The sequence below is a fragment of the Apus apus genome, chromosome 1 (assembly GCF_020740795.1).
Source record: "Apus apus isolate bApuApu2 chromosome 1, bApuApu2.pri.cur, whole genome shotgun sequence".
Classification (NCBI taxonomy): Eukaryota; Metazoa; Chordata; class Aves; order Apodiformes; family Apodidae; genus Apus; species Apus apus.
In genome coordinates, this window is record NC_067282.1 from 59,091,482 (window position 1) to 59,115,991 (window position 24,510).

Genomic DNA, 24,510 nt, shown 5'->3' on the forward strand with positions numbered 1-24,510 from the left:
AGCATGTCTAAGAACTTCTGTAAATAAGTATTCAACAATGCTAGCAGATTTCAGGAATGTTAGAACCAAAACTGTTTGTAGGAATAATGTACAAACTAAAGCCAATAAAGAGAAGCAGTTAAACAGCTAGGAAAAAAAAAACACAACAAAAAAACACAAAAAAACCCAACACCAACAAAACCACAAAACCAACAACAAACCTCCTTAAAATCTCATTTTAGTTATTTGTACAGTCACACAGGTCTGCACACCTTTATGAGTTATTTCATTTCACAACTAATCACTACACTTGATCCCTAAACCATTTTAAACCTTCAGCAACATTGTGGGAAGATATGAAAGTCACACAAATCTCAATTTCTGTAGGGTAATGACAGTCTAAGAGCTACCATTCTTCTTGTCTTGTCATACAGAATTCTTTAGGTACTATTACAGCCTGCAGTATATAGTATCTCCTCTCTAAACTGTGACAATTTTCCTGGAAATTATCTGACCCTGGCTCATATTAATCTCATATCTAGCTCACTGTCAAGATATGAAATGTGAGCAAAAGGAGCTAATAGTTGTATCACTGCAAGATGTGCTACAGTCAGGTTTCCACAGATGTTTTCCTTAATTTTTAAAAAGCAAGTATTGTGGTTTGGTTCAAACACATGCACATACATAGATAACATGAAGATAAAACTATGAAAAAGGGAATATTTGCAGACAAAAGAAAGAAATATTATTAGATGAAATGATATAGTAAAAAAAAAAAAAAGTAGGAAGCTTGCAGGAATGACTTTGATCTAATAAATGTTATTTCTTCTGGCAAACCTTGTTTTATTGTATTTATACAAACACATACAGAGCTGAAGTGAGAGCAAAACGAATTATCTACATGTGAGATTGTATACAGAGGCACATATGTACATAACCACACATATATTCACATTTTACAACTCTCCTTGCCCAGTTGAGCCATACTGTCTGGCTATCTCTGAGGACCTGTGCACGCTACTTCAATTTAAGCAGAAAGTTATCAAGGCTCTACACAAAGAGCAAGGCTGGGTCACATCAGAGACACAGGAAAAGCAAACTACAGGAAGGGTCTAGGGGGATGATTAGACCCCTAAAGAGGACACTGACTGGGATGTTCTCTTAGTCAGGCAGGAACTGGCAGGTGAGGAGAAATCTCCCAGGACTACACACTCAAGAACTGGGCAAAAATGTGAACAAAATCAGTGGCCATGAATTCATACCTGGAGGTCCTGGGATTCCTTGTATACCAGGGAAGCCTTCAGAAAGAGAAGTTTTCAATTAGGCAGTGAAGTCAGCAGTGCCAACATCAATGCACATTTAGCACATATTATTTAAGTACACATTCCAAGCTAGTATCAAAGGTTAAGTTAAACAACCTAGAGGTATCTGCAAACAATACTTCTATGGAAAAGGCCCTGCTCTCTGCCATCTTCTCCACTGATGTTACTTCAATAGGGTAAGGTCTGTAATGGGGAAAATGGGAAAGGGAATGCTTGATTTTCCCTGTTTACTGCAAAATTTTGTAAATTCTGCAAGCCAATTTTAAGATCAAAATGTAGTTGCTGATTTTTTAGAAGGAGTCTCAAGATTCTCTGTATTATTATCCTCTTTATGCTTTTGCTGATTTCCGTCTTCTTAAGTAATCTCATGGAACTATCAAACTGCCACAACAACAGATCCCAGTATTATTTTCTGATCTATAACTGAAAGGCAGACTTATTTATTATGAGAAGTGTCTTACAAATTGCAACAAAATGTAATAACCTGAAAGCAATTAAATAAATAACTGAAACATTTCACTGTCATTTAAAGCTCCTGAGCTCACAGGTAGAGCAATTTGAATTTCCTTTAATAAGAAAACAAAAAGCATAACTCAATCAACAAGACAAGACAAAATACATACCTTTTTCACCTTTTTGACCTTTAAGTCCAGGCAAACCTGAAACTCCAGGATCTCCTTTTTCACCAAAGGTATCTATTGGTCCAGAATCTATAACCTGAATCACAGGGCAAAAATTATAACACTAGAAACACACATCTGTGCCCTTGTTTCTATCTCCTCAATTCTGACCTGATGGCACAGAGGCCATTTTGCTCTGTGAAAAAAATTCTGAGCAGTTTTGGTTACACTTGGGTTTTCAGTGATACGTAACAACTGCTGTGAGAGGGTTGTAGCTGCTGAGGAATTACCAGAGAAAACAAGTATTTTCTATCCTACCAAAATTTCTTCATTTCAGTAGTAGGGTTAAGTGGAGAGCTTTATAGAACTGTTCTGAACAAGAATGATGCCAAGTAACCTCAGGATGGTCTAAGCACTGATACATTAGGTTTGCATTACCTTTAATTTTAAAATACTAAGTTCTAGCAATTTATGCTAACATCGATCTGAGTTTGACATATAGGATACTAACATTTACAATATAATATTCAGGAATTTTTAAAAATAAAACTAGCTGATGCTGGGAATTTTCCCCCATGTTGGGGTAGCAGCATCATCAATGGTCTCTCTGTTGCTGACTAGTCCCATATTTATTTTAAATGTTCAAAAAACTACAGTATGCAAAGCTGACAGACTTACTCTTTTGAACTCTTTTTGATACTCTGTAATGATTAACAATGCCTATCATTTTCATAGTCCAAAATATTGGAAATTCATATTCTTTGAGAGCTTCTTTTCAAATTTCAAACATACTCAAAAGAATTGTATCCAACTTTTGTTTTCATTAAGAAAAAATGAGGACATGACTGATCAGAATGAGATCAGAACATGCAGAGTCTCTCTTTTTTCCCCTCATTGTTTGAGCCCTTTGACTTTCACAAAATTTATATTTTCTTTCAAGTTTGAAATAAAACAATGATTTATATTACTTACTCTTCCTGGAGGTCCTGGGAAACCTCGTTCACCTTTGTCACCCTTAATCAAAATACAATTGACATTTTAAATCCAGATCATATTTTCTTCCCCACAAATTCAGTAGCAAATGAGCGCTTTGATACAGATTCATACAACCTCCAGATTGTAAGTACCTGGACCATTGTAATAAGCAGTAAGGAATTAGTTTGTGGGTCTGTATTGCTTTACACTATACAAAGAGAAACTGGAAGTTTTAGGAAAGTACATTTGCACATATTCTGGCTGGACAAAGAGCTAGCGAAAACAGAGCCTGCATTAATCAATTCATATAAGAGATTTAAACCAGGAATACCTAAGATACCTTAATTTTGACTTTTCCTAGTCTTCGAGTTATGACTTTACAACTTAGTAACATTCATTTACTGTTACTTTATTTAACGCTAATTTAATGTTGCTTTACATGCATTCATTGCTTTAACGCACACAATACATTGCTTTAATGCACACAATACAAGCCCTTAACTCCTCATTCTGTGTGACAGGAAGCAAAGGTCAGTACCACGTACTTTCGCACCAGGCTCGCCAGGTCGTCCTGGAACCCCAAACCCACCAGGCAAACCCTGTGTGTAGAAGACAGCAAAGCCAGAAAAGACAGATATAGTCACATCTTAGCCTTGGCAACATTGAAGTTTTACATTTTCAAACCAGTCACTAATTCACTGAAAGCAACAACGTTAAGTAAACAATTCAGAAGGCTAGAAAGTGTCAACCATTGATAACACACAGTTTGTTTGTTTGTTTGTTTTTTAATGTAAGGAACTGCAGAAAATTAAGTCAAATACATACAGCTTCTCCTTTTGGTCCTGGGTCACCATCTTTTCCAGGCTTTCCCTGTAAAACACCAAGTTCAATTCTGCTTAAACAGATAGCCACATACACATAATTTCGAAATACAGTGAGTGAAACACTAGAACAAATCACTGTTGTAATGCATTAATCAACATGTGCTAATGCAGTCAACACTGCAGAGGGTACAAGGCAGGCAATTTGTGACTGCCTAGTGCTTATGTTACCCAACATCTTACAAGCTGCAGAATTAAATAAAATCCTGCAAATCTGTTTCTAGATCTAGGAATAACATGGATTTCCCAGTCAGGGAGGCTTCAAGACAAAATACATCAACAGCACAGGAAACTGGAACCAGACCAAGAAATTCTTCCCTTCATAGCAATCCCTTTATATATATATATATATGTATATATATATGTATATATAATATATATATATATGTACTCTCCAACCTCACAAAACCTTTATTCATAGACATTTGGTGACAGTTTCAACAGAAGGCTTACAAAGTGGCCCCAAATCAGACTGCATGGTAATCTAGTGGTAAAAACACTTCCTCTAAATTAAAAGCTTATATCTTATAATATAGCTTATCTTTCAAATCACAAGGCAGATGATAACCTAGAATCCAAGACTCCCTCCCCCAGAGCAAAATTACACACTAGCAGACCACTGTGTTGGCCTGCAGAGAGGATTAGATTCCCCTGAGGCAATCAACAGACCTTGACGGACTAACCTACTTTTCAGCATTCACAGAATCACAGAATTTTTTGTGTTGGAAGGGACCTTAAAGATCGTCGAGTTCCAACTCCTCTGCATGGGCAGGGACACCTCCCACTAGAACAGGCTGCTCAGAGCCCCATCCAGCCTGGCCTTGAACACCTCCAGGGATGGAGCCCACACAACATCTCTGGGCAGCCTGTTCTCTTCCTTTTCCTATGGACTATTAAGGGACTGGCACCTAGGCTTGTAGCCCAAAATCCACTGGAGGCTGACTTTTAGTTGGTGGCTCAGTGCTTACTTAGATTGTGTGCATATCATAAGCAATATGAGTATGTCCCATAAACCCAAGAAAATGCACATATTTGAAAAGTATGCTGAACATGCCGTTCAGCAAAAAAATTAATGACATCAGTTTAGGTAAAAAAATTCCATCTAAAACAATGTAATTGAAGGATAAAAATTATACAACCAATGTGAACAGACCACTACCACTTAAGTTTGCAGCTATGGTATCTTATAAAGAAGCATTTCAAGTAATTTTTAATGATTAATTAAAAATACAATCTGTAAAGTCAGGAGTCTTCAGCTGTGACTGAAATGAATCATGGTTTCATTCCACAAAACTAGACTATTAGATATTAACATCTGCTCATTTTCAAGCCTTATTTTAATTTCAGAAGTAACTCTGATTTCCTTGAATAACGAGAAATATTTATAAAATACCTTACAAATTTAGTTCAGGGAACTTGGCAGAAACTGAAAGCTATGTTTTTGAATAATTCAAAGATGCTTTGGTTTCCCCAACAAGTTCTAGGCCAACATTTCTCCATTCTTCCAGCTTTCAAGCCCTTATTTAGTGTACGAGTAAAAATACATACATGATAGCAAAGAAAATCCTGTCACATATCTTTACTAAAAGGTTGATGAAACATTTGACCGTGAAGTATCCACAGAGGGTTATTTTATCTTTTCCAGATTGAAGTAAAATCAATGCCTATAGATGTCCTGGGTCTTTTCTAATGGTTTGTGATGAAACACAGTTTGAGAAACAATACTTTAGCTATGCCTGCACATAGAAAATGCATGTTTCTGCTACCAGCTCAGCTGTGAAAAACACAGCATGATTCATGCAGAAGTTGTATGGATGAAGCCATGATATAGGTCACAGCAGGCAAATGTAACAGAACTTACAGCCTCAAGCCTCTAAATTCAGGCTAGAAACCAGCCAGTGAACATGTCTCATTCATCCAGATTTTTTGCTCCATTAATCTTCTTCGTAAGAAACAGCACCTTTCAGCTAAGTGGGCTTATTTTGTGGATTGCACATGAGTATTGGAAATACATTCAACATGTTCTACTTATCTAGGGTCATTCCTACAGAGTGACTTGTTTTGTTTTGCTTTTACTTCTGTTCTGGAGTGACTAAATCTTGCTTCAGTTGGGATCAATGGGAGTCTTGCCTTTACTTTCAGCACTACAAGCTACTGTTACAGGTCTTTAAGTTATTTGAAAGCATGTTACATACAAGTATTACAATATATTACTATTACTACTACCTTGACTTGTACACCTGTCCTGCAGCAAAACTTGCTTTTTTGAAATATACCAAATTTGCACTTTCGCTAGTAGTTACTAAGTTTAATTTGCTTATGGAAACAATACAGTGACTATGATCATGGTATTGATAAAGTTGAGCATACTTACACGTGGACCAGGCTTCCCAGGTTCACCCTTTTCTCCTTTGAAACCTGAACCGGGCAATCCCTAGAAAATAGACACTAGTTTTAAAATACTGTCAAATTCTGAAGTAAATTTGTATTTATCAAATAGCTATAAAGATATTTAGGGCCATTATCAAATTCTTCACAAATTTTATAGTAACAAGAAAAAATCTCCACAATACTTACTGGGAATCCCTGTTCACCCTTTTCACCTGGATCACCCTAATGGAATTACAAAAAAAAAAAAAGTAGATTATTGAGAAAGATCTTCACCGTTCTTCATTTAGGTTGTAAAAAATTTAATTCTTCATGTCAGCAAAAGTCCATTTAACACTGTTCTCCACTTCAAGAACAATGCCTAACAGTATGATGTGCAAGAAGTTAGACAAACACAAAATGTGAATCCATTAAGCTAGTTTATTATACTATTGCTTAGTAACTAGACTGCCTAATTCAACAATTGAAAAATTCATTACCACTCAGATTCCATGAATGTGATTCTGTATCTGAGAAGTCCAGCATAAGCTACTTAATTCAAATTTTCAGAATATTTGGTGTTTACAGGTCTATGCTTATCAATCCTCTTTTCTCAGAAAGTCTTCTGCTGTTTGTGTTATTTATGCATTTATAATTTATATTTTTCAGAGAAGCTTCAAGAAAGACAATAAAAAATAATTCACTAAGTAAAACAATTTATTTTTTTTTTAAACTGGCTGCAGGTGACTTACTGTTTTCTTTTTCCTGTTTTGCTTGCTAATCGTTATCGATCATATTTTAATGAAGAGTACAAGATTAGTATTTTAATGTCTCACCTTTTCTCCCTTTAAGATTTCACTCCCTTTTTCTTTCATATGTGGTGCTGGTCCTGGTGGGCCTGGGGGACCCCTTACCCCTTGTTCTCCCTGTCAACACCAAATGCAGGATAGTCCATTGAAAACAGTACTGGCACTGAGAACAGACATTGCTAAGACAAATAGCATTAAAGAGAACTTCCACTCACTTTTAAAACTATAACTAAATGTTTTGGGTTTTTTTCAACTATTTTTTCAGCAAAATCATTCAGAGAAAGGGTTACATAAGCAATTCTAGGAGACACAACTGTATAATGGGTGACAGACAGACTAGCCTAAAGAAAGAATCTCCTTTTATGATGAAGGCTGTTTAATATCGAATATCAGGAACATACCCAATTAATGATCATAATAACAAAAAGATTTTAGTGCCTCCTTCAGGGGAAAGGAGATTAGGAGGAAAAAGGTTGGGTGCAGAAAGTCGACGGCTGAAGGAAAACGTTAGTCAAAGCTTATAGTGTTCCATTATCTTTACAACTGTCTGTAAAGACCAACTTCAATATGGTAACTGTGGGTCATACTTTTTTTATTATGTATGTGTCCACAGGAATGTCAGAACTTCATCTCCTTATGTAATGCAAAAGCACTATCTTTTACACTAAAACACCTCCAAAAAGGTTTGATATACTTCTGTCAAGCAGTAATTCATAACAGTACCATTTATTTTTTGCTAAAGACAAACCTGAGGAGTCCAGGAAATCTCCACATACTTCTACAGCCAACATTTTTCAAGAAAATTTACTTTACTAAGTTAATCTCAACAATGTGTCACGTAGCAAAAAATTCTATGAGGAATAGTGTGACTCAAAATATATAAACAAGGTGGTGGATAAAAAAAACCTCCAACTAAGTAATGTAATTTACTTATACTCCAAAAGGTCTCTGTCAATAAAGATCATGAGAAGCTTCTGGAGAAGGGCTCAGATACATTATCAATTTACCAAGTAACCCACGACTACATGCATTTTTTAACTCCTGAAAAGCACCATAAGGCACTTCAGCCTGGACTTCTCAGTGGTGAGAGGTAATACATTAAACCCAACATGTTCTACCTCCCATTTGATCCTGGTTAAGAGAATAAATGGGATCCAGGAGCACATCTTTTGGCTTAGTTTCATTCAAAAGTAAACAATTCAGTGTGCTCTTAAAAATGCCCCCGGTTGAGTCAAAACATAGTAAAAGAGGACAACTGAAAGATCTGTTTCAAAAGTATACACTACCAAAGCAGATCAAGGCAGACAAGCCCTTAAGAGTCCAACCACAATTAATTCTAGTAATTCTGGACTGCACACTAAATCTCATCCCTCAGAATGAAATTGATTTCAAACATATCCCAGAAGTCCTAATAAACAGAGTAAACATTTACAGATCTGCCTGCTGCAAATTAAAGTAGTTAGTACCAGTCACAGCTGTAAAAAAGGATAATGACCTAAATTAATGTCAAGTATAACATCATAATGAACAAAGTCTGTAACCATTCACAACCTTTGTTAACTTAGGTGCAAGCTGCAGTTTTATTCGAGTCTTCCAAAAATTACAATGCTCATTTTCTCCATTGATTCCAACAGGTTATTGATGTATACTACCAAGAGTATTTCTGTCAGTTTTTATTTAGAGGTTTTCAACAGAGACTTACTTTTTCACCTTTGGGACCCTGAAAGCCCAAGCCCATGTAGCCCTGAAAATAAAAATTACACATACTTATTAATTTTTTATCAGCAGTGAATACAGGCATACACACACATCTGAAGGTATTTTGTACATGCCAAAAGTTAAGAGAGGATATAAAAGACAGCGTATGTTTTTAAATGCACGTGTGAAACAAATAAATAACTATGTCCCAACTCTCCCTGCATTTTAATTTAGGCAGTAATTTGTGAAAAAGACATACTGAATTAAATTTATCAGATAATTTTGTTGTCAGTATGTTTTTTTCTTCAACATTTTACTGAAAGCTTTTACATTTTTAAATTAGTTCAAATAATCACAGAATGTTTTAATTACTAGCAATTCCATCAAGTAAGTTAACAGATGCAAAAAAACTTGATCAAAAAACTAAAAAATGTGTTTAAAATCTCTCTTTATGATGCCCATTAAGACAAATAAACAGATCCCAAAGTGAAAAAAACCCACTCCTTTAGGATCATTTTTTTCCAGCTTTTGGGGAAATAGTGTGCCAAATACATAAAGACTCAATCTTTACAATAAAAAGAGTCTTACCTTCTCGCCTGGGAGTCCTGGTGGCCCTGGGGGACCCTACAAGACAGTACACTTTAGCATATATATTTATGCAGTACACTAGTTGGAATAATACCTTGTTCTATAAAGATAGCAAAAAAGCAAATCTTTCCACTAAAGCAAGATGAAAAGTCTTTTTCTGCTACTGTCCACAACTCACCACTTAGAATGAATAATAAAAGAGACAATTAAAAAGCCCTCTATGGTACTGCTTTATTATTTATTTATTTATTTTCAGTTTTGCATGCTAAAAATTAGTCCTAATTTTTCTTTCATTAAATTTCTTCTTTCTCACATCAGCAAGTGCAAATTACGACTAAACTGTACTACCATTTTCCTTTACATCACTTTCATTCTTCTTCAGAAGGGTAAGAAATCTCACACAGCTCATTTTAATAACCCAAAACACTGGGTAGACTTTTAGCAGATGGACATAACTGCTAGTGTCACCTGCATCCAGTACAGGAAGAGAAGATATTAGGTGTCTGTTAGACTTGTTAAAATGTCAAATAGCTGAAATACCTTCAGCACTTGACAATTGACCATAATAACAGACAGTTGATATCCTGCTTTCCACAGTACTATTTACTGTGACTACCCACAAGAACAACCTCATCAAACATTTTGATTTATATCTGGCTACTAAGTTTCAGGTTTATTTTCTACAAAATAAGTGAAGGGAAAGAGGAATAACTATTGCAACCCCTCCCACATAAAAATGCCCTCCAAGCATGCTGGAAGAGAAGATGACTGTAAGAGCAGCTGATTTTGAAAATATTTGTTATCTACTCATTCCTGCCATGGCAGAATCCAGGAGGCTAAACACGAAGCCTGGAACCACAGGTTATCTTTCCCAAACACCAACACCAGCTATACACACCTTGTAGAACTTTCCTATAATAAAGCTCTATAAGTAAAATGCAAATCACCATGAGAGGAAACTTACTGGTTCTCCTGGAGGCCCTTGTGGCCCCATTGTTCCCTGAAACCCTGGAGATCCAGGCGGACCCTACAAAAAATTAAAATGGTATAATTAAAGAGTGATATTTATTTGGTAATTTCATCATACTGATAAAATTTTAATTGAAGCCTACTGCTATTCAAAAATCATTTAGACTTACAGGTAGTCCAGGTTGGCCAGGAAAGCCTTTTTCACCTTTTAGCAAACTAGGAGGTAAAAGACCAATCACTTCACCTGGATCTCCCTATAATAAGTAAAGAAAGAGAATAATACTTCAACATCCATACAAATACAGTCAAAAACACTGATACTGAGATGAAAGGAAAGTTGGAACTATGCAAATTCGGAATCATTTGGAAAGCTGACTTTAAAAAAGTCACTCTTTTAATTCAGCTGAAACATAGCAAGAGATATTAAAACTTAAGACCTGAATTGCCAAGTGTCCTATTAAAGCTACCTGAAGAGATGCCAGTTCCAAATCTTCCTTCATACCCTATTTTCCTTATACTGTAATGGGTAATGAGAAAGATTTTCCCACCAAATCTATCACTACTGCAGTGTCAACACACAACTGGAGTGTCTGATCTGGCTACTGAGAGAAGTGGTAACCTCACAGTCTCTTTTCCAGGCTGAGATCTTCAGCTGTATACCTAATTTTGACATGAAAGCCACTCACAGCATGCTTTTTCTTCCACTTTGTCTTACTTTGGAAAACTATTCTGATCATTATCCACACCATAATGTCTCTTTTTTTGATAGCAAAAGATCCCACTTTTCCTGTGTTTTTGTACAAAGTTGCAATGTTGTAAGTGATTCTATTTCAGGACTTGTACACCTATGCATACATGCCTAGGGAAGAAAGATTGAAGTACTTCAGTATTTATAGACAGTCAGTTCTTCCCATGTGAGAGAAAGAGAAAAGGGCATTTTACAAGTTCAGCTAGTCATGTCATCACAAACTGGAGGTGACATTTGGAAATACATTCAGCTTACAGTACCAAATTATATCTGTTAATTTTAAAGAGCAACAGCTTTCTGTTGACATTCAATATTTCACTCTCCAGTTCACAAAATGTACTCATCAGTTACCTAGTTAGTTTAATTTTTGTCTTTATGAAAACTGTTTAGCACGTGTTGGATGCCTCTCCTATTGTGAGCTATATGACCTTCTTCCCCAAACATTATGTATGTGAAACTGTTTTGATAAATGAAATTCCAATATGGAAACAAATGTCTGAACCATAAAATCTAGAAACAAATTTATGTATAATTAGGTGGCCACCATACTACTTATACATAATTAATTATATGTACAGTCTTCTTCCATTGGAATCCATGTAGTACTTACACTTTTAAGACCTGCATGGAATAATACATATGTTCGATTCTTATTGACTGGAGGTTGCCCCCTGTTTTTATTTAGTGGGACTGCAGAACAGAGTAAAAAGTGAAACATGCCACTACAGTTTTTCAGTACTTAAATAAGGACTGCTAGTCCTAGAGGGTGTAGAGTTCACCCTAATTCTTATTGTTAGAAGCAGCACATGAACACACTTAGAGCAAAATGTACCTTCATTCCAGGAGGTCCTGGGGGTCCCTGTGGAAAAAGACATATTTGATGTTATTCTTCCTCAGTATTGTATATTTTTCATCTTATACTCTATATAATTTCATACAGTCATATTTGCATTTCAAGAATCAGGATTAAAACAAGTGAATCAAGCATTAAAGAATCTACTTACTATGCTCCCAGTCAGTCCTGGTAAACCTGGGGGACCTACTGGACCTCTTTCACCCTGAGAGAAACAGACAAATTGGATTCGTTTAGGGAACATGTTCTTGAGGGACATTTTTATTTCAACATTGAGATGCTGTTATGAACATATGTAAATGTCACCTTTGTGCCATTACACCCTGGAATGCCAGGTGGACCAGGAGGACCATCTTGTCCAGGAATGCCCTACATGAAAAGAAAGTAAAGAAATTAGCAATATTAACAATAATGCAGTCAGTAAAACATTGATGTTCTTTGTAAAAATACATATACTTCATACATACAGGAAGGCCTGGGTTTCCTGGAAAGCCTGATGCTCCTGGGGGCCCCTGCAGTTGACAAAAACATAAAATGAAATGATAAACCCACAAAACAGCAAGGAGAAGCTGAAGCCTAAATTGCATCTCCAGTGGTGACAGTCAAAAAAACAAGTAAAAGTTTCTTTTAAACTTCCTTGACAAAATAGCTCCAATTTTCAAAACCTCTCAAACTTGTCACCTTAGTAACTGATAAATGAAAGCAACTTCTTACATTTCTTTAACTTTTAAAAGCAGCAATATGGATTTCCTTCAACAGGAACTGTACCAGAACCTTACGCACAGATGAAAAGAAATGTAGATGTGCTGTTTCCTCACAACCATCATTCCCAAAATGAAATTTACTGTAGGCACCTCTTCATAACAGAGGTGAGAAAGTTAACGCACTGTAAAGATGCTTCTCTATCTTTCATACTCCACACCAGTGTATCAATCCACATTTATTATCAAAAACCTACCAGGCTGAGATAACTCATTCTCCTTGAACTGCTTTCCCATGAAATGAATCAGGAGTTTGACTTGACATTTTCATCCTATCAGCTGATTTATTCATGTAGTATTTCCTAATACATGTATCATGAAGCAGAAAAGATGTATGGGAATCCTGTGATCAGATAGTATATTTGCATCTTCCAAAAGTTTGTAATTGCTAAAATACAGTCTACTTGCACTGTTGCACACGAACACATTTTTCAGGAGATGCCAATTCACATTAACAGCCAGGATAACCCAGGGTAACATGAACAACATAGACTGAAATAAGGATTTCTTGATCTAGCAGAGTACTCCCTCTGTAATAGCTCAGAAACTGCAGTTGGTTCAGTAAATTCTCTGTGTTGTAGCAACTGCAGACAAATGGAGAACAAAACTGAGATGCATTTCATATTCACCTCTGGACAAGAGCGTATAGCTGAAAATGTATGCATTATTACGGGTCAAGTAATTTGAATTTTCTTTCATTACATTATGACACATGAAAATGCTCAGAATGAGCTTGGGACCTCACAAAACCCCAAAAGATACACCCCTGGCTAACATAGTGTGTTAAAATAGGTGTTATTTAAGTGCCACATTTAACAGAAACTAAAACAGGAAAGTTACAGGCATATTCAGAGCCTTTTCTAGCAAAGTCAAGAGATCTTTGTCCCCAGCTTTAATTTGGCTCTGTACCCTGTGCACATTTTAACATGTATGTGCTCATGGATGTGTCAGCATCTCTGCTGCAGTGCTTCAAGGAAGTTAGATGGCAAACATAAAGGAGAATTTTGCATGAGATAATAAGGTTGATATTGAAGCCGGAAAAAAGCCTCTTGGTATGTCAGAAACATACCAAAGGCATATTAAAACCAGTGCTATTGATGCAGTGGTAATGCAAATGGACAAAGGCACTGACTGCCCAATGGAGAAAGAACTTCAAAGGCAAAACCAAGAATTATTTTGAAACTATTGTGAAGCACAAGAAGATGCCATTGATTAATTCAAGAAAGACTCGAAGGTAGCCATGGAGAGTTAAAGACATACAAATCAGCAGACATTAGAATTGCAAAAAAACTAAGTTAGAACTCACCCTAGTTCCCTTTGTTCCTGGCAGTCCTGGTTCTCCAGTATCACCCTGCAAAGGAAAAGAGATAACTTTGTCATTCCTAGGGAGAAGAAGTTAGGGAAATCTGAGTGTTTTAAATATTAAAGCTTAAGTTCTTACCTTAAGCCCTGGTGGCCCAGGGGGACCTTCAGGTCCTTGCATTCCAGGAAACCCAATCACACCCTGTAGTCCCGGCAAGCCTCTTTCTCCCTGTGGAGGAAGAAAATTCATTAGCAACTAATCAACTGAAGCTGCTTCTTCAAGCAACCTGCATATCCCCCTTCTGTGCCCAAGAAATCTGATAGGTGGTAAGAGCTACGTGTGAAAGCAAGCATTTCATGTTGGTATTTGAAAGAAGAATTACTATACAAAGAAAAATTTCTGGTTCAATTATACATTGACAGAGAATGAGTGTGGCATGATAGAAAACCAGGCCTTGAATGTCAATGAAACTTTTTTTCTGTCTCCCTGGATAACACTGTTAATAGCATTTTTGTACCCCTGGGACCAGGAAGGTCACTTTCTTCCCAGTAAGATCTATCTGCACTCCTATAGCGATACCTCTAAATCCTGGTAGAAAATCTAACACCCCAAATCCACAGTTAAATTCCTGAAAATCACAAATATCACTGTTCAGTGACTACTGTATAAATGGCAAATACCATTCCTCTTCTTACATATAATTCACAACCGCAGATTTTGGAGACCAGGTTTGTCACTTAAGGTTTGAATTTCAGGGTAGTTCAGGGACAGTGCTTCAAGACAGAGGATCTTCCCAAGAAGCTAAAAACACAGATTGTATGCGTCATCCCTTAGGTTCTTCCTTAATACTGTAGGGGACATCTGTGTTGTCTGTGTTCTCCCTCTCCCTACAACCACAAATGTACTTAAAACAGATAAAGCTAGGAGGCAGAAAATCTATCCACACTCTAGATCAATATTGCTACTATTATACATTCACTATACTTGGACTCCCAGTGAAACCAAGAGGAACACTGTCTGAATAAAGGCTGCAAAATCTACACACTGGGGAGAAGGGAAATAACTACTCACATCAAAGTCTGAAAACAGCAAATTAAGCAAATAAAAAGCCAAGTGTTCCATGTAGGAAGTGACAAGAGTTCTCCTTTCAACGTATGGTGTCCAACAGGAAGAAACACTTCATATTGAGCAAAAAAATGGGGGGATATTGGATGAATAAAAAATTTGTGTGCAATTGCAAATAGGAAAAGGCATTTAAGTTTGGACAACAGCTAAAAAAAATGGCACTTGCTTTAGAAACTCAAAATATGGACCGAATTTCAAAGGTTAGCAACAAGAAAATATAATCAACAAAGTTCAAAACAGACAGAAGGAAGGTAGGTGAAGATTTAACTATTTTCAGCTAAAATAAACAGTGACAGATGAGATTGCTATTTGTAATTAACAAACAATTTAGTATTTGGATTTTAGGATAGTTATTAGCAAGAAACTTTTCTCCTGTTTGCTCAGGACAGATTCCCAGCAATATGCTGGTTGCTTGGAAGGGTCAGCTAAGGACTGAGTACACAAGAGAAGAAGAACATGTGAGTTTTGGAGAGTTCACTTGGCACCTTGCAAAGAAAAGGTTATGATATGCAGGCAGAGGAAACTGAGTGATGTCTCACAGACATGGTGTTAGATACACTTTCAGAAGATTTCTGGAGTTACTGTGTTGATGTTGGTTTTTAGCTCCTTGGCCAGGATTTTGTGAAGATGAAGAGACAAGGGAGAAGAGAGGTGATTGACAGCTAAAAACAGGGCTATGGAGGAAGGAGGGAAGAAAACTATAACTGAGATGATAAGAGCATGAGAAAGTGAAATCAAAATAACACCCGTTTATTCAAATTTCCTGCCAGGAAAAACTCTCCTGCTGCTTCTCTTCTCCTTCCTTCCTAGAAATATATTTTCAGTAAAAAGGTACTTTCTGAGGCAAACCATCAGGTTTTGGAGGTGTTGAAATGGCATGATCTCCATCTATTCCCCAGTGTTCTTTGTCATAGTCTGAAAACAAAGTTTGCTTGTAACCCAAATCTGAGGCAGTGTGTTAGACAACAAAGCCCAGCAAAACAAAGCAAGCAGCAGAATAGCTGAAGAAACAGATTTCTAGGTCAGTTGTAAGAGGTACAAAGTCCAAGTTCCAAAGTAACTAAAATAGTTTGGAAAAATATTTTAAGGAAGAATGTAACAGGATCCAGGCCTCTAAATAAATGCTGAAGCAATTAAAAATCTGAAGGCAATCTGAAATGTTTAACAGACTCCTCAAGTACTTAAGCCCATACTTTGGCTGGCTAATTAGCCCTGTAGGAACAAGTGTATCTCTGCAAAACCAGCTGTTATGTCACTTCAGACCAAGTTCTTTACACTGAATCCTGGGCACTTGCTCCCATGACCTGCTGGGAGATAGATGAAGGAGGGAAAAGCTGAGTACTCGGGTACATACAACAGGGTTTTCCATTGCTAAAGGAAAGCACAACATGTGCAAATGAGAAGAAAACCAGATTATTTTGACACCCACGGAGAAATACAAGTCATGTGTAACACCACTAATACTTCCTGCAGTCAGGAGTTCTGTCCATCTGAGGATTTCAACACACTTCGAACCACTGCACCCTGCAACACAGGGAAACAGTCTTAAGTCTCCATCCTTAAGAAAAAAACCTGACATTTACAGATCAGGTTTTCACTTAGTTTAAGGCTCCCTTAAGACTTCTGGCAATGTAAAAGGGCCTTAACTTGCCTGTAAATCACTTAAGGTAATAACCACTTCAACTTGCCAAGTAGATTAACTCAAGGCTTGGGGGAAAAAAAAAAAAAAAAAAAAAAAAAAAAGGTGACTTCCAACGCAAATTTTCTCAAGGCTATCTTCAACCTTCCAGGCTGCCCTGTCTGAGGGATATTACATAGCTGCAGGAACAGAGCCCAGACCAAGTCACTCTGAGCATCCAGGTTTCCCTAGAAACATTTCATTTTACTCACTTGAGCAGTTAGGCCAGTAAGAAAAATAACTGGCTATTTTTCCAGGACTTCTAGATGTCCAGTCAAGCTACTGGATGTCCTAAGACCTGACAAGCTTAACTGCTGAACCTATGGAGAGCTATAGAGTCTCAAATACTGGACACTCGTGGTTTCTCATACTGGAACTGAGCTCATCTTTTTGTCTGCGATTTGCCAGAGGGAAGTAAGGAAACATAAAGGTGACTGCATGTGTAAGAGCTGCAAAATCCCTCTCTATTAACAGGGGAGCATGGGCTTAGGTACTGCTTACACATCTCCCTCTAGTCTGCCTTCCCATTTGATTTTACTGCAAAATAAGTTTGGGTTAAGTATTCCAAAGTATTGGATAAGTAGGCCAAACTTGTGCAGTCTCGGGCTACACAATTAATGGGACTTTAGTCCTCCATGCCATCCATGGAAACTCAGAGACGTTAGGACAACCTATTCCACCAAAACCCAGTAACAGACCTAAGGATGTCTCTTGGGTTCCAGTTCCTTTCTTAAGTCCAGGTATCAGACTGCCTCCTTGTATAACAGTCTTAGAAGACTAATGTGCTACAACTTGTAAGGAAAGAAGCAGGACTAAGGAAGAAAGGTCTAACTTCCATGCTTCTGCTCCAGTTAGTACCAACTTCCACCGTAGTATGTTTTTTTGCCAGTGCCAATACACTAAATTATAGTAAAATTCTATCAGTCTCAAAGTGTCTATGCTGAACAAGTGAGTATAGAAACTCTACCATCTAGAAGCTGTGAATTCATGTGCATGCAGAGCTCCATGTGTCCTAGTGTCACTGGGTAGGTTAGCTCACAGACATCACTGGTGTAGCAACATTTGTACTGCTGCTTTCCTACCCACTGTGGCTTATTTGGAACTTCAAGTTGAGATGAAACTATCACTTATTATGTTGCACAGTACAGATGTAAGCATGTCCTGAAGATGTCTTGCATTGCAGGGGAATACTTGAGCAGCATCCTTTCCCTGCTTGCCTGCCCACTTCCTTTCTTCACTCAGTGTTCCAGCCAAACAGCCCAACAGCTAGTGCTTGCACTATGTTTATGCTGCAACTCATTAAGTATCCAAACTACATAAATTGGCAAGCACCAGATCACTGCTGCTACCCCACTTATTTTTCGCTCAGCACTGAGATTTCTAGCTGTGATGCGTAGAGCATGAGACTCTGACTGCAAGGACTGTGTATTGTTCAAGTTCCAATATTCACAGCTGCAAAATCTTGGCAAGTAACATTGAAAGAGCTTCTGCTTCTTACAAATCAATTCATGAGACTCAAAAAATTAAAACAGATGTAACCAAGTCATCTGTACCTCTGCTGATTCAATGCAAACTGTCAGAAAGCACAAAGGAGAATTCATTACTCAGCTCACAAAAATGAATATTTTACCACTCAGCTGCTGAAAATGTGGAGGTGCTATGTAAAAAGACAGAAAGTGCTCACTCATTGTTGAACTCATTTAATAAGCAAGATGCCTGTGTTAGCCCAGCTTCTGTGAAATTCATCCACATGCTTTTGCATTAGGTAGTTCAAATTCAAAGCAATTGGAATGGACTTCTAAGCAGAGGTAAACCTGTTAAGAGCTTAACTACATGGGCTGGTATTTTTGCTGGCACCTACCCTTCCAAATTAGCCATGAAATGCTGTTTGGCACATGGAACAACTGCAGATTGCTACACAAAAGTCACATGAAGTTAAATAGTTTCAGAAGATTCAGCTGTAATAAATTAAGTGTGGGGGGCGGGGGGAAGGAGGAAATAATCACCACCTCATCATAAATTATTTCCCCTTTTATTTTCTCTAGGGACTGCTGGGCTGGGAGATTTTAGACTTGAGAAACTGCTAACATGGATATAAATCAACTGTCTCCAGAAGTGCAGAATCACAGGGTGTCTGGGCCCGTATGAATATAATGTTGTCAGGCTCTCCAGAGACTCAGGCACACGGTGAATAACAATGTACATCTGAAAGATGCTCCATTTGCCTCTGCCAGCAATAGCCCTGCAGCTGAGACAGCAGGGCAGACATATGCTTGCCCTTCAGCTGAAAAGGCACAAAACTCAGTTTTAAGGAGAGATGTCAAAAGGCAGCTGAGCTGATCTACCCAGTAAAGGCTCTTCTTCTCCTTCTCCTTTTAAAGGAGTGCCACCTTTTACAGCTCCACCTCATCCTTCTTTACAGCAGCTGGTACAATATCCTCAGCCTTCACCGCACCAGTTCAGCTCACTAAATTAACTCAGTTTTCTCTTGCTCTGGTCTCAGTGAACTGAGGAGCTCATTAGGTGGCCAGGCAGCTGCCAAAACCAATGTAAGGAGGACATAGCAATGCAGGACATGGGGCAAAAATGCAGCGAGAACAGCTTCTAACACCAGCGCAGTGGGGTTTGCTGGAGTTCATCCACAAATCCTTGACTTTGCCAGAGAAGCCATCTTCAGACCACTGCTGCTGCTGACCTACCATCATTATAAGCCCAGACTTTCTCTCTCACAAACAAATGCCCCCCTCTTCCTAAAAGCTAATGTCCATTGAACCAAAACACCATCAACGGCATGTGTGGCAAATAAATCCAGCTGCTTCAAGATGAAAACTGAGGATGTAGTTTCCAAAAGGAGAGAATCAGGGCCTGAACATTCAGCATTATTTTCTTTTTTTCTCTTATCCTCAGTCTGATTTTAGAAATGGTCTCACACAATGCTTTTTGAAAGAGATTAGTCTGAGGCCTAGATGCAACTCTTAACAAGAAAACCCATCATCCAAAACATTCACACCTTGATGCTCCTGTGTGACCTTGTAAAAATCTACACAATGGCCTTGCAACGCCCGAGATGGTTTCTACCCAGACTATCCCAAGCCACAGGAGAGGTGAACGCAGGCTCTGTACTTGTTCCTTTAGCAGAAATAACTGCAAGCACTCACGTGAACCGGCTTTGAGGTGAGGGACCAGTAATTGTGCTGTACAGTGGGAAACACTATTGTGTGATCTGAGCAGCACTCTCAAGCTACTGTGTTTCTCTCCACACTATTTAAAACCTATATCAAAGAATTATAATTGCCTCAGTGTTACATTACCGAAGAAACAGAGGTGGGGAACACCTAGCTCTTTATTACAAGTGTATTTTTAACCACCAGAGGGAGCACAGGCTCTGAATCTCTTTCAGAATTAAAATAAACGTGTACAATAAATATCATCTGTTTGTCCTCAGCTGCACTTACCATTTTCAGTATTTTATTGGAAGTGTGAAGTGGATATCAGTCAAACAGACTGATTGCTATATGCTCACAGGGCAAGCGTCCTCAAATGCACTAAGGATGTTTAACATTACAAAATTCCCACTGCACATTCTTCAGCACTAGAATCTATCTGTGCTATAGCTATAATATACCAGAGCCACACGAATAATGAGTAATTAATTACACAAACATAAGTGTGAAGACATGCAAAGAATCTGTGTAGGAGCCCTGTAAAGATCTTGGCTCACCCGTAAGTTTTGGGGCTGAGCCCCTGACAGTATAAAGAATGGAAGAGTGGGGTCAGAGGGGAGGTAAGGGAGGAGAGTTAGCAAAATCTGGATTCTTGCACTGCCAGGAAGCATCTGAGAATGCTCACTCACGTGGAAACATGAGTCTAGCACTTTTGGCATGACTAACAGAAGAAATGGCCATGACAGTTTTACATCACCTACACAGCTCCACAGTCAGGCTAGATGTGGGCTGGATGAGTACCCTGCACAACGTCAAGCATTACCAGGACCGCTCTTCATTACACACAGACACGTATGTCAACAAATTCCAAGCCCAAGAGCTGCTGGGGAGCAGCAACAGCACTCTCTAGTCATGCCCCTCTGCCACAGTGCTAGTTCTGCCATCTCCTTTTCCTTTTGCTCCCTCCCCAGTGACTTTCACATGTGGGATTTCTTCAGTCCCACAGTTAAACTAGCTCTCAGGTTGCACTTTGGGGTGAGAACACTGAGAAGCACCCACCTTCAGAGCACAAGCCAGTGCCTACACTTTCATATACACAGGGGCAAAAGCTTCATTCTGATCATCAAACAATGGCATCTTACTCAGCTCTCGTTTTTCACTCCCTGAAAGGATTGTTCTTCCTACTATGAAAGTACCTGTTCCCCAACCTCATGAATCTACAACACTGGGGAACCTGTGCAGTTTGATACAAAATGAACCCAAACCTCTGATAGCGAATCTATCAGTATAAACATTTAACTAAAAAGCTGTTCAGGTTTAGGGTTCAGGGACTGAGCCTGGGCTTCTGCCTCCTAAATACAAAAGAATGCTTAGACTGAAAGCATATTTCAGTGTCGCCTCATGGCTGCAGAGAGCATTCCCCAGGAAGCTGCTAAGTGCTTCCCAGGAGTATAAAAATAGAAATCACGATCTTTGATTATCCTTTGCTCTACATATCAGTATGTGTGTTCTTTGTTGGTGTGCAAGTAAGTGGGTGGATACACAGTGTGCCTCCATTTCATTTAAAGCTGAGTAAGAAGTAAAACAAGCTGACTGAAGTAAAATTAACATTCAAAAGTCAGTCATGGCTGGAGATTCAGCCTCCGTTTAATTAGTGCCAAGCATCTGATTGCCTATCAGCATCACACAGTTTCTCTTAAACCAACTTTAAGTAATGGCTTCTCTCTAAATAATGTACCAACCATTTATGTAATTCCACTTCTTGCTCATATTGTAGCTATTCCCCAATTTCCAACCGCTGTAATCCTGTTTTATGAAGCAAGGTGTCCAAGTTTCACATTTTTAGGGCTTTTTGAGCCATATACACTCTTAATTTTAGTTCTCAATGTTACCTTACATTTGTGAATCTTTGGCCAATGTAGTTTTTGTGTGGCATTTGACTCCAGTGCAGATAAATGGTACAGATCCAGAAATGGATAGGATGCTGAAGAGGAACATGTTCATACTTAGAGCAAACCATTATTTAGAAGAATTGCTTGGAATTGCTTGGTTTGCCTCCATTAAGGGGAAAAAAAAAAAAAAAAAGCCACTTAAGTTTAGTGGGGTACATACACCTTTCAGACATTCACAAAAAATAACATGCAAGACTCTGAGTTTTAACATTTTGTAAGCCAGGAGCAGTCTACCTCAAAGCGTGACTGAGGCCACGGTACATGAAGGACATGAATATGAAGGTAAGACTAAAAGAGACAAGAAGCCAATAGACAGCAAGTGAACTTTTGACTTCCATCTGTGGAAGTCTGCTTGCACAAAGCCTGGCAACAAGTTATGTAATGGTTCATTATGTTTAAACTTCTCTTGATCTTCAAAAGAGCCACACTCACAGAGCTCATGATGCTGGAGAAAGTCACACAAACCTTTTACCAAAGGTGTGCATGGTCTATTTCCAAACTTTTTTTTTTTTCCCCACATCAGATGTGAGTCAAGGACCCTTTTTCCATCAGTTAGAGCCACCCTGGGAACAGAAGTACCTCAAAGAACCACAAGGGAAGAATAAATTTGAAGGACAAATGCATTTGCATTGTAAAAATAAAGGAAATTCTAGCACCTGGAGACAGGTCGAATCAAAAGGGTGCTATATTTCCCACTCTTTCTAATCATCTGTTGAAGTCATTAGGTCTGAGTAACTCTTCCTTTGTTTTATTGCACATTGTGTTAAATCACTTCCAGCGTTGAAGGTCCAAGAATATAAGGGGTAAAAATGCTCCACGCCCTTCCTTCTTCATTAGTGAAGATTATTTATCATTTGTTTGCATTTGGCGTTGTTTTAAAGCTCACATTAAAAGATGAAATAGCAGAAAACAAAAAAAAAAAAAAAGGGGGCCTGAACTTTTCAGGTTTTTTTAATTTATTCTTGTTCAGGCCCTAGACCTGGAATGATATGTGACGTTACATGCAAGTTTTATTCTCTTGCCAAAGGTTTGTCATGGACACACTTACAGAAAATAATCTCTTCCATAAATAGTAAAAATATGGGCGGCTGGTCCGAGACAGTACAGACTGCAATAAAGTTCTCATAATGAAGTAGCTTGTATCTTAGAGAGTACATGACAGATAGTACTATTCTAGACAGTGCTATTCTAGCTGCTTTTTCAGGTTAGGTTTGAAATGGCCTTTCTAAAGTTTTAAGCATTTTGAAAGTTGCATAGGAATATTCCTCAAAAGCCGGAGGAAATATTCTGCCTTCTGAATTTTTATCATGAAAATACCAGAAGGCAGGTAACATTGTGCCTCAAAAGTGCAGACCCATGAGTCTTGACTGAACCAGATACACCAGAAAACAGACACTACAAAATATTTTTTGTAGTACCTGCAGGGTTGTTCAGCCTAAATCAATTAAGTTAACAAAGAGGCAATCATCATTAATAATGATGAAAAAAAAAAAATCCTTAATTTTAGCTTGTGGAGGGTACCAGCATCAGGGTATCACTTGCCAGTGAATACCAAACAGAATCGGGTGCTATACAGCTTAGTAGGTGCCTTTGAGGTTTTTCTTTCGGCAAAAAAATATTATTAATAATAAAAAATAATAATAAGACAACAACAAAGGCAAGGATGAGTAAACGGGCCTGTCAGAACACCCGCCATCCGTGATCTATGAGTGCCACCCAGAGGGGCCGGTGGGAAGTGACACAGCCCGGGTTTGTGCGATGGAGGCACCGGCCCGTCCTGAGGCTGCCTGTGCCCAGGGACAGGCAGAAGCTGAAGGCAGGTTTGCTGTCAGAGATTTGTACTTTGCCTACACCTGGGGACTTTCACTTTTCCAAGCATTATTCATTTCCTTTTTTTTTTTTTTTTTTTTTTTTTTTTTTTTTTTTTTTTTTTCCTGAGGTAAACAGTGTCCCCTCAGTTCCCATGCCTTGGCACTGATATAAATAGATCGCATATAATCACTGAATAGTTTAGGTTGAAAGGAGTCTTTAAAGGTCATCTACTCTGACCCCCCTGCAGTGAGCAGAGACACCTTCAACTAGATCAGGTTGCTCAGAGTCCCATCCAACCTGACCTTGAATGTTTCCAGGGATGGGGCTCCTACCACCTTGCCTGGGTAACCTGTTCCATTGTTTCACCACCCTCGTGGTAAAAAATTTCTTCTTAATATCTACTCTAAATCTACCCTCTTTCAGTATAAAGTCATTACCCTTTGCCCTACCACTACAGACCCCGCTAAAATAATACCTAGACCTTTCTAAAGAGCTCTCTTGGAGGACCTTTACTAGGCTGTGTGTGTCCTTGCTGGATTTCAAGCTTCCATCTCCTTGTTTTCAGACAGAAACGAAGTTTGAGTTGAAGATCTTTAATTGCATCCTTAACTCACAGATCTGGCTACAGGTGCTGCATACAGCTGGCAGCAGCACTGCCTTCTCTGTTCACTGCTCCATCACACAAACCCTTGGTATTCCTCCCTTTTTTTCACCTAACTCCAGACATGAGTCAGAGGACACTTCAGGCTGCCCCTTTACTGAAGTCCCTCCCCTCCATTACTACTGCTTAAACCCATTTGTTTATAGTCCTGCAGTCCTTCAGTCTTTGCTTGGCAGCCCAGCAATCTGTTCTAACATAACTAAGGGTCACCAAAACCCCCCCAAAGCTCTTAGTATTCTGCTAAC

The 24,510-nt window shown here is 38.4% G+C and overlaps 1 protein-coding gene across 1 annotated transcript in view; it reads right to left on the bottom strand.

Annotated features, from left to right (window-relative positions):
- The window catches only part of COL4A1 (collagen type IV alpha 1 chain), a 129,065-nt gene that overhangs the window by 42,646 nt on the left and 61,909 nt on the right, over nucleotides 1-24,510 (bottom strand). Inside the window, exons 3-20 of the mRNA XM_051608259.1 lie at nucleotides 14,012-14,101; nucleotides 13,877-13,921; nucleotides 12,277-12,321; nucleotides 12,116-12,178; nucleotides 11,961-12,014; nucleotides 11,789-11,815; nucleotides 10,379-10,462; nucleotides 10,204-10,266; nucleotides 9,240-9,275; nucleotides 8,656-8,697; nucleotides 6,981-7,070; nucleotides 6,355-6,390; nucleotides 6,152-6,211; nucleotides 3,722-3,766; nucleotides 3,442-3,495; nucleotides 2,894-2,935; nucleotides 1,925-2,018; nucleotides 1,242-1,277 (exon numbers count right to left, since the gene is read on the bottom strand). Coding sequence (XP_051464219.1) covers nucleotides 1,242-1,277; nucleotides 1,925-2,018; nucleotides 2,894-2,935; nucleotides 3,442-3,495; nucleotides 3,722-3,766; nucleotides 6,152-6,211; nucleotides 6,355-6,390; nucleotides 6,981-7,070; nucleotides 8,656-8,697; nucleotides 9,240-9,275; nucleotides 10,204-10,266; nucleotides 10,379-10,462; nucleotides 11,789-11,815; nucleotides 11,961-12,014; nucleotides 12,116-12,178; nucleotides 12,277-12,321; nucleotides 13,877-13,921; nucleotides 14,012-14,101 — 1,006 coding nt within the window. The remainder of the gene's footprint in view (nucleotides 1-1,241; nucleotides 1,278-1,924; nucleotides 2,019-2,893; nucleotides 2,936-3,441; nucleotides 3,496-3,721; nucleotides 3,767-6,151; nucleotides 6,212-6,354; nucleotides 6,391-6,980; nucleotides 7,071-8,655; nucleotides 8,698-9,239; nucleotides 9,276-10,203; nucleotides 10,267-10,378; nucleotides 10,463-11,788; nucleotides 11,816-11,960; nucleotides 12,015-12,115; nucleotides 12,179-12,276; nucleotides 12,322-13,876; nucleotides 13,922-14,011; nucleotides 14,102-24,510) is intronic.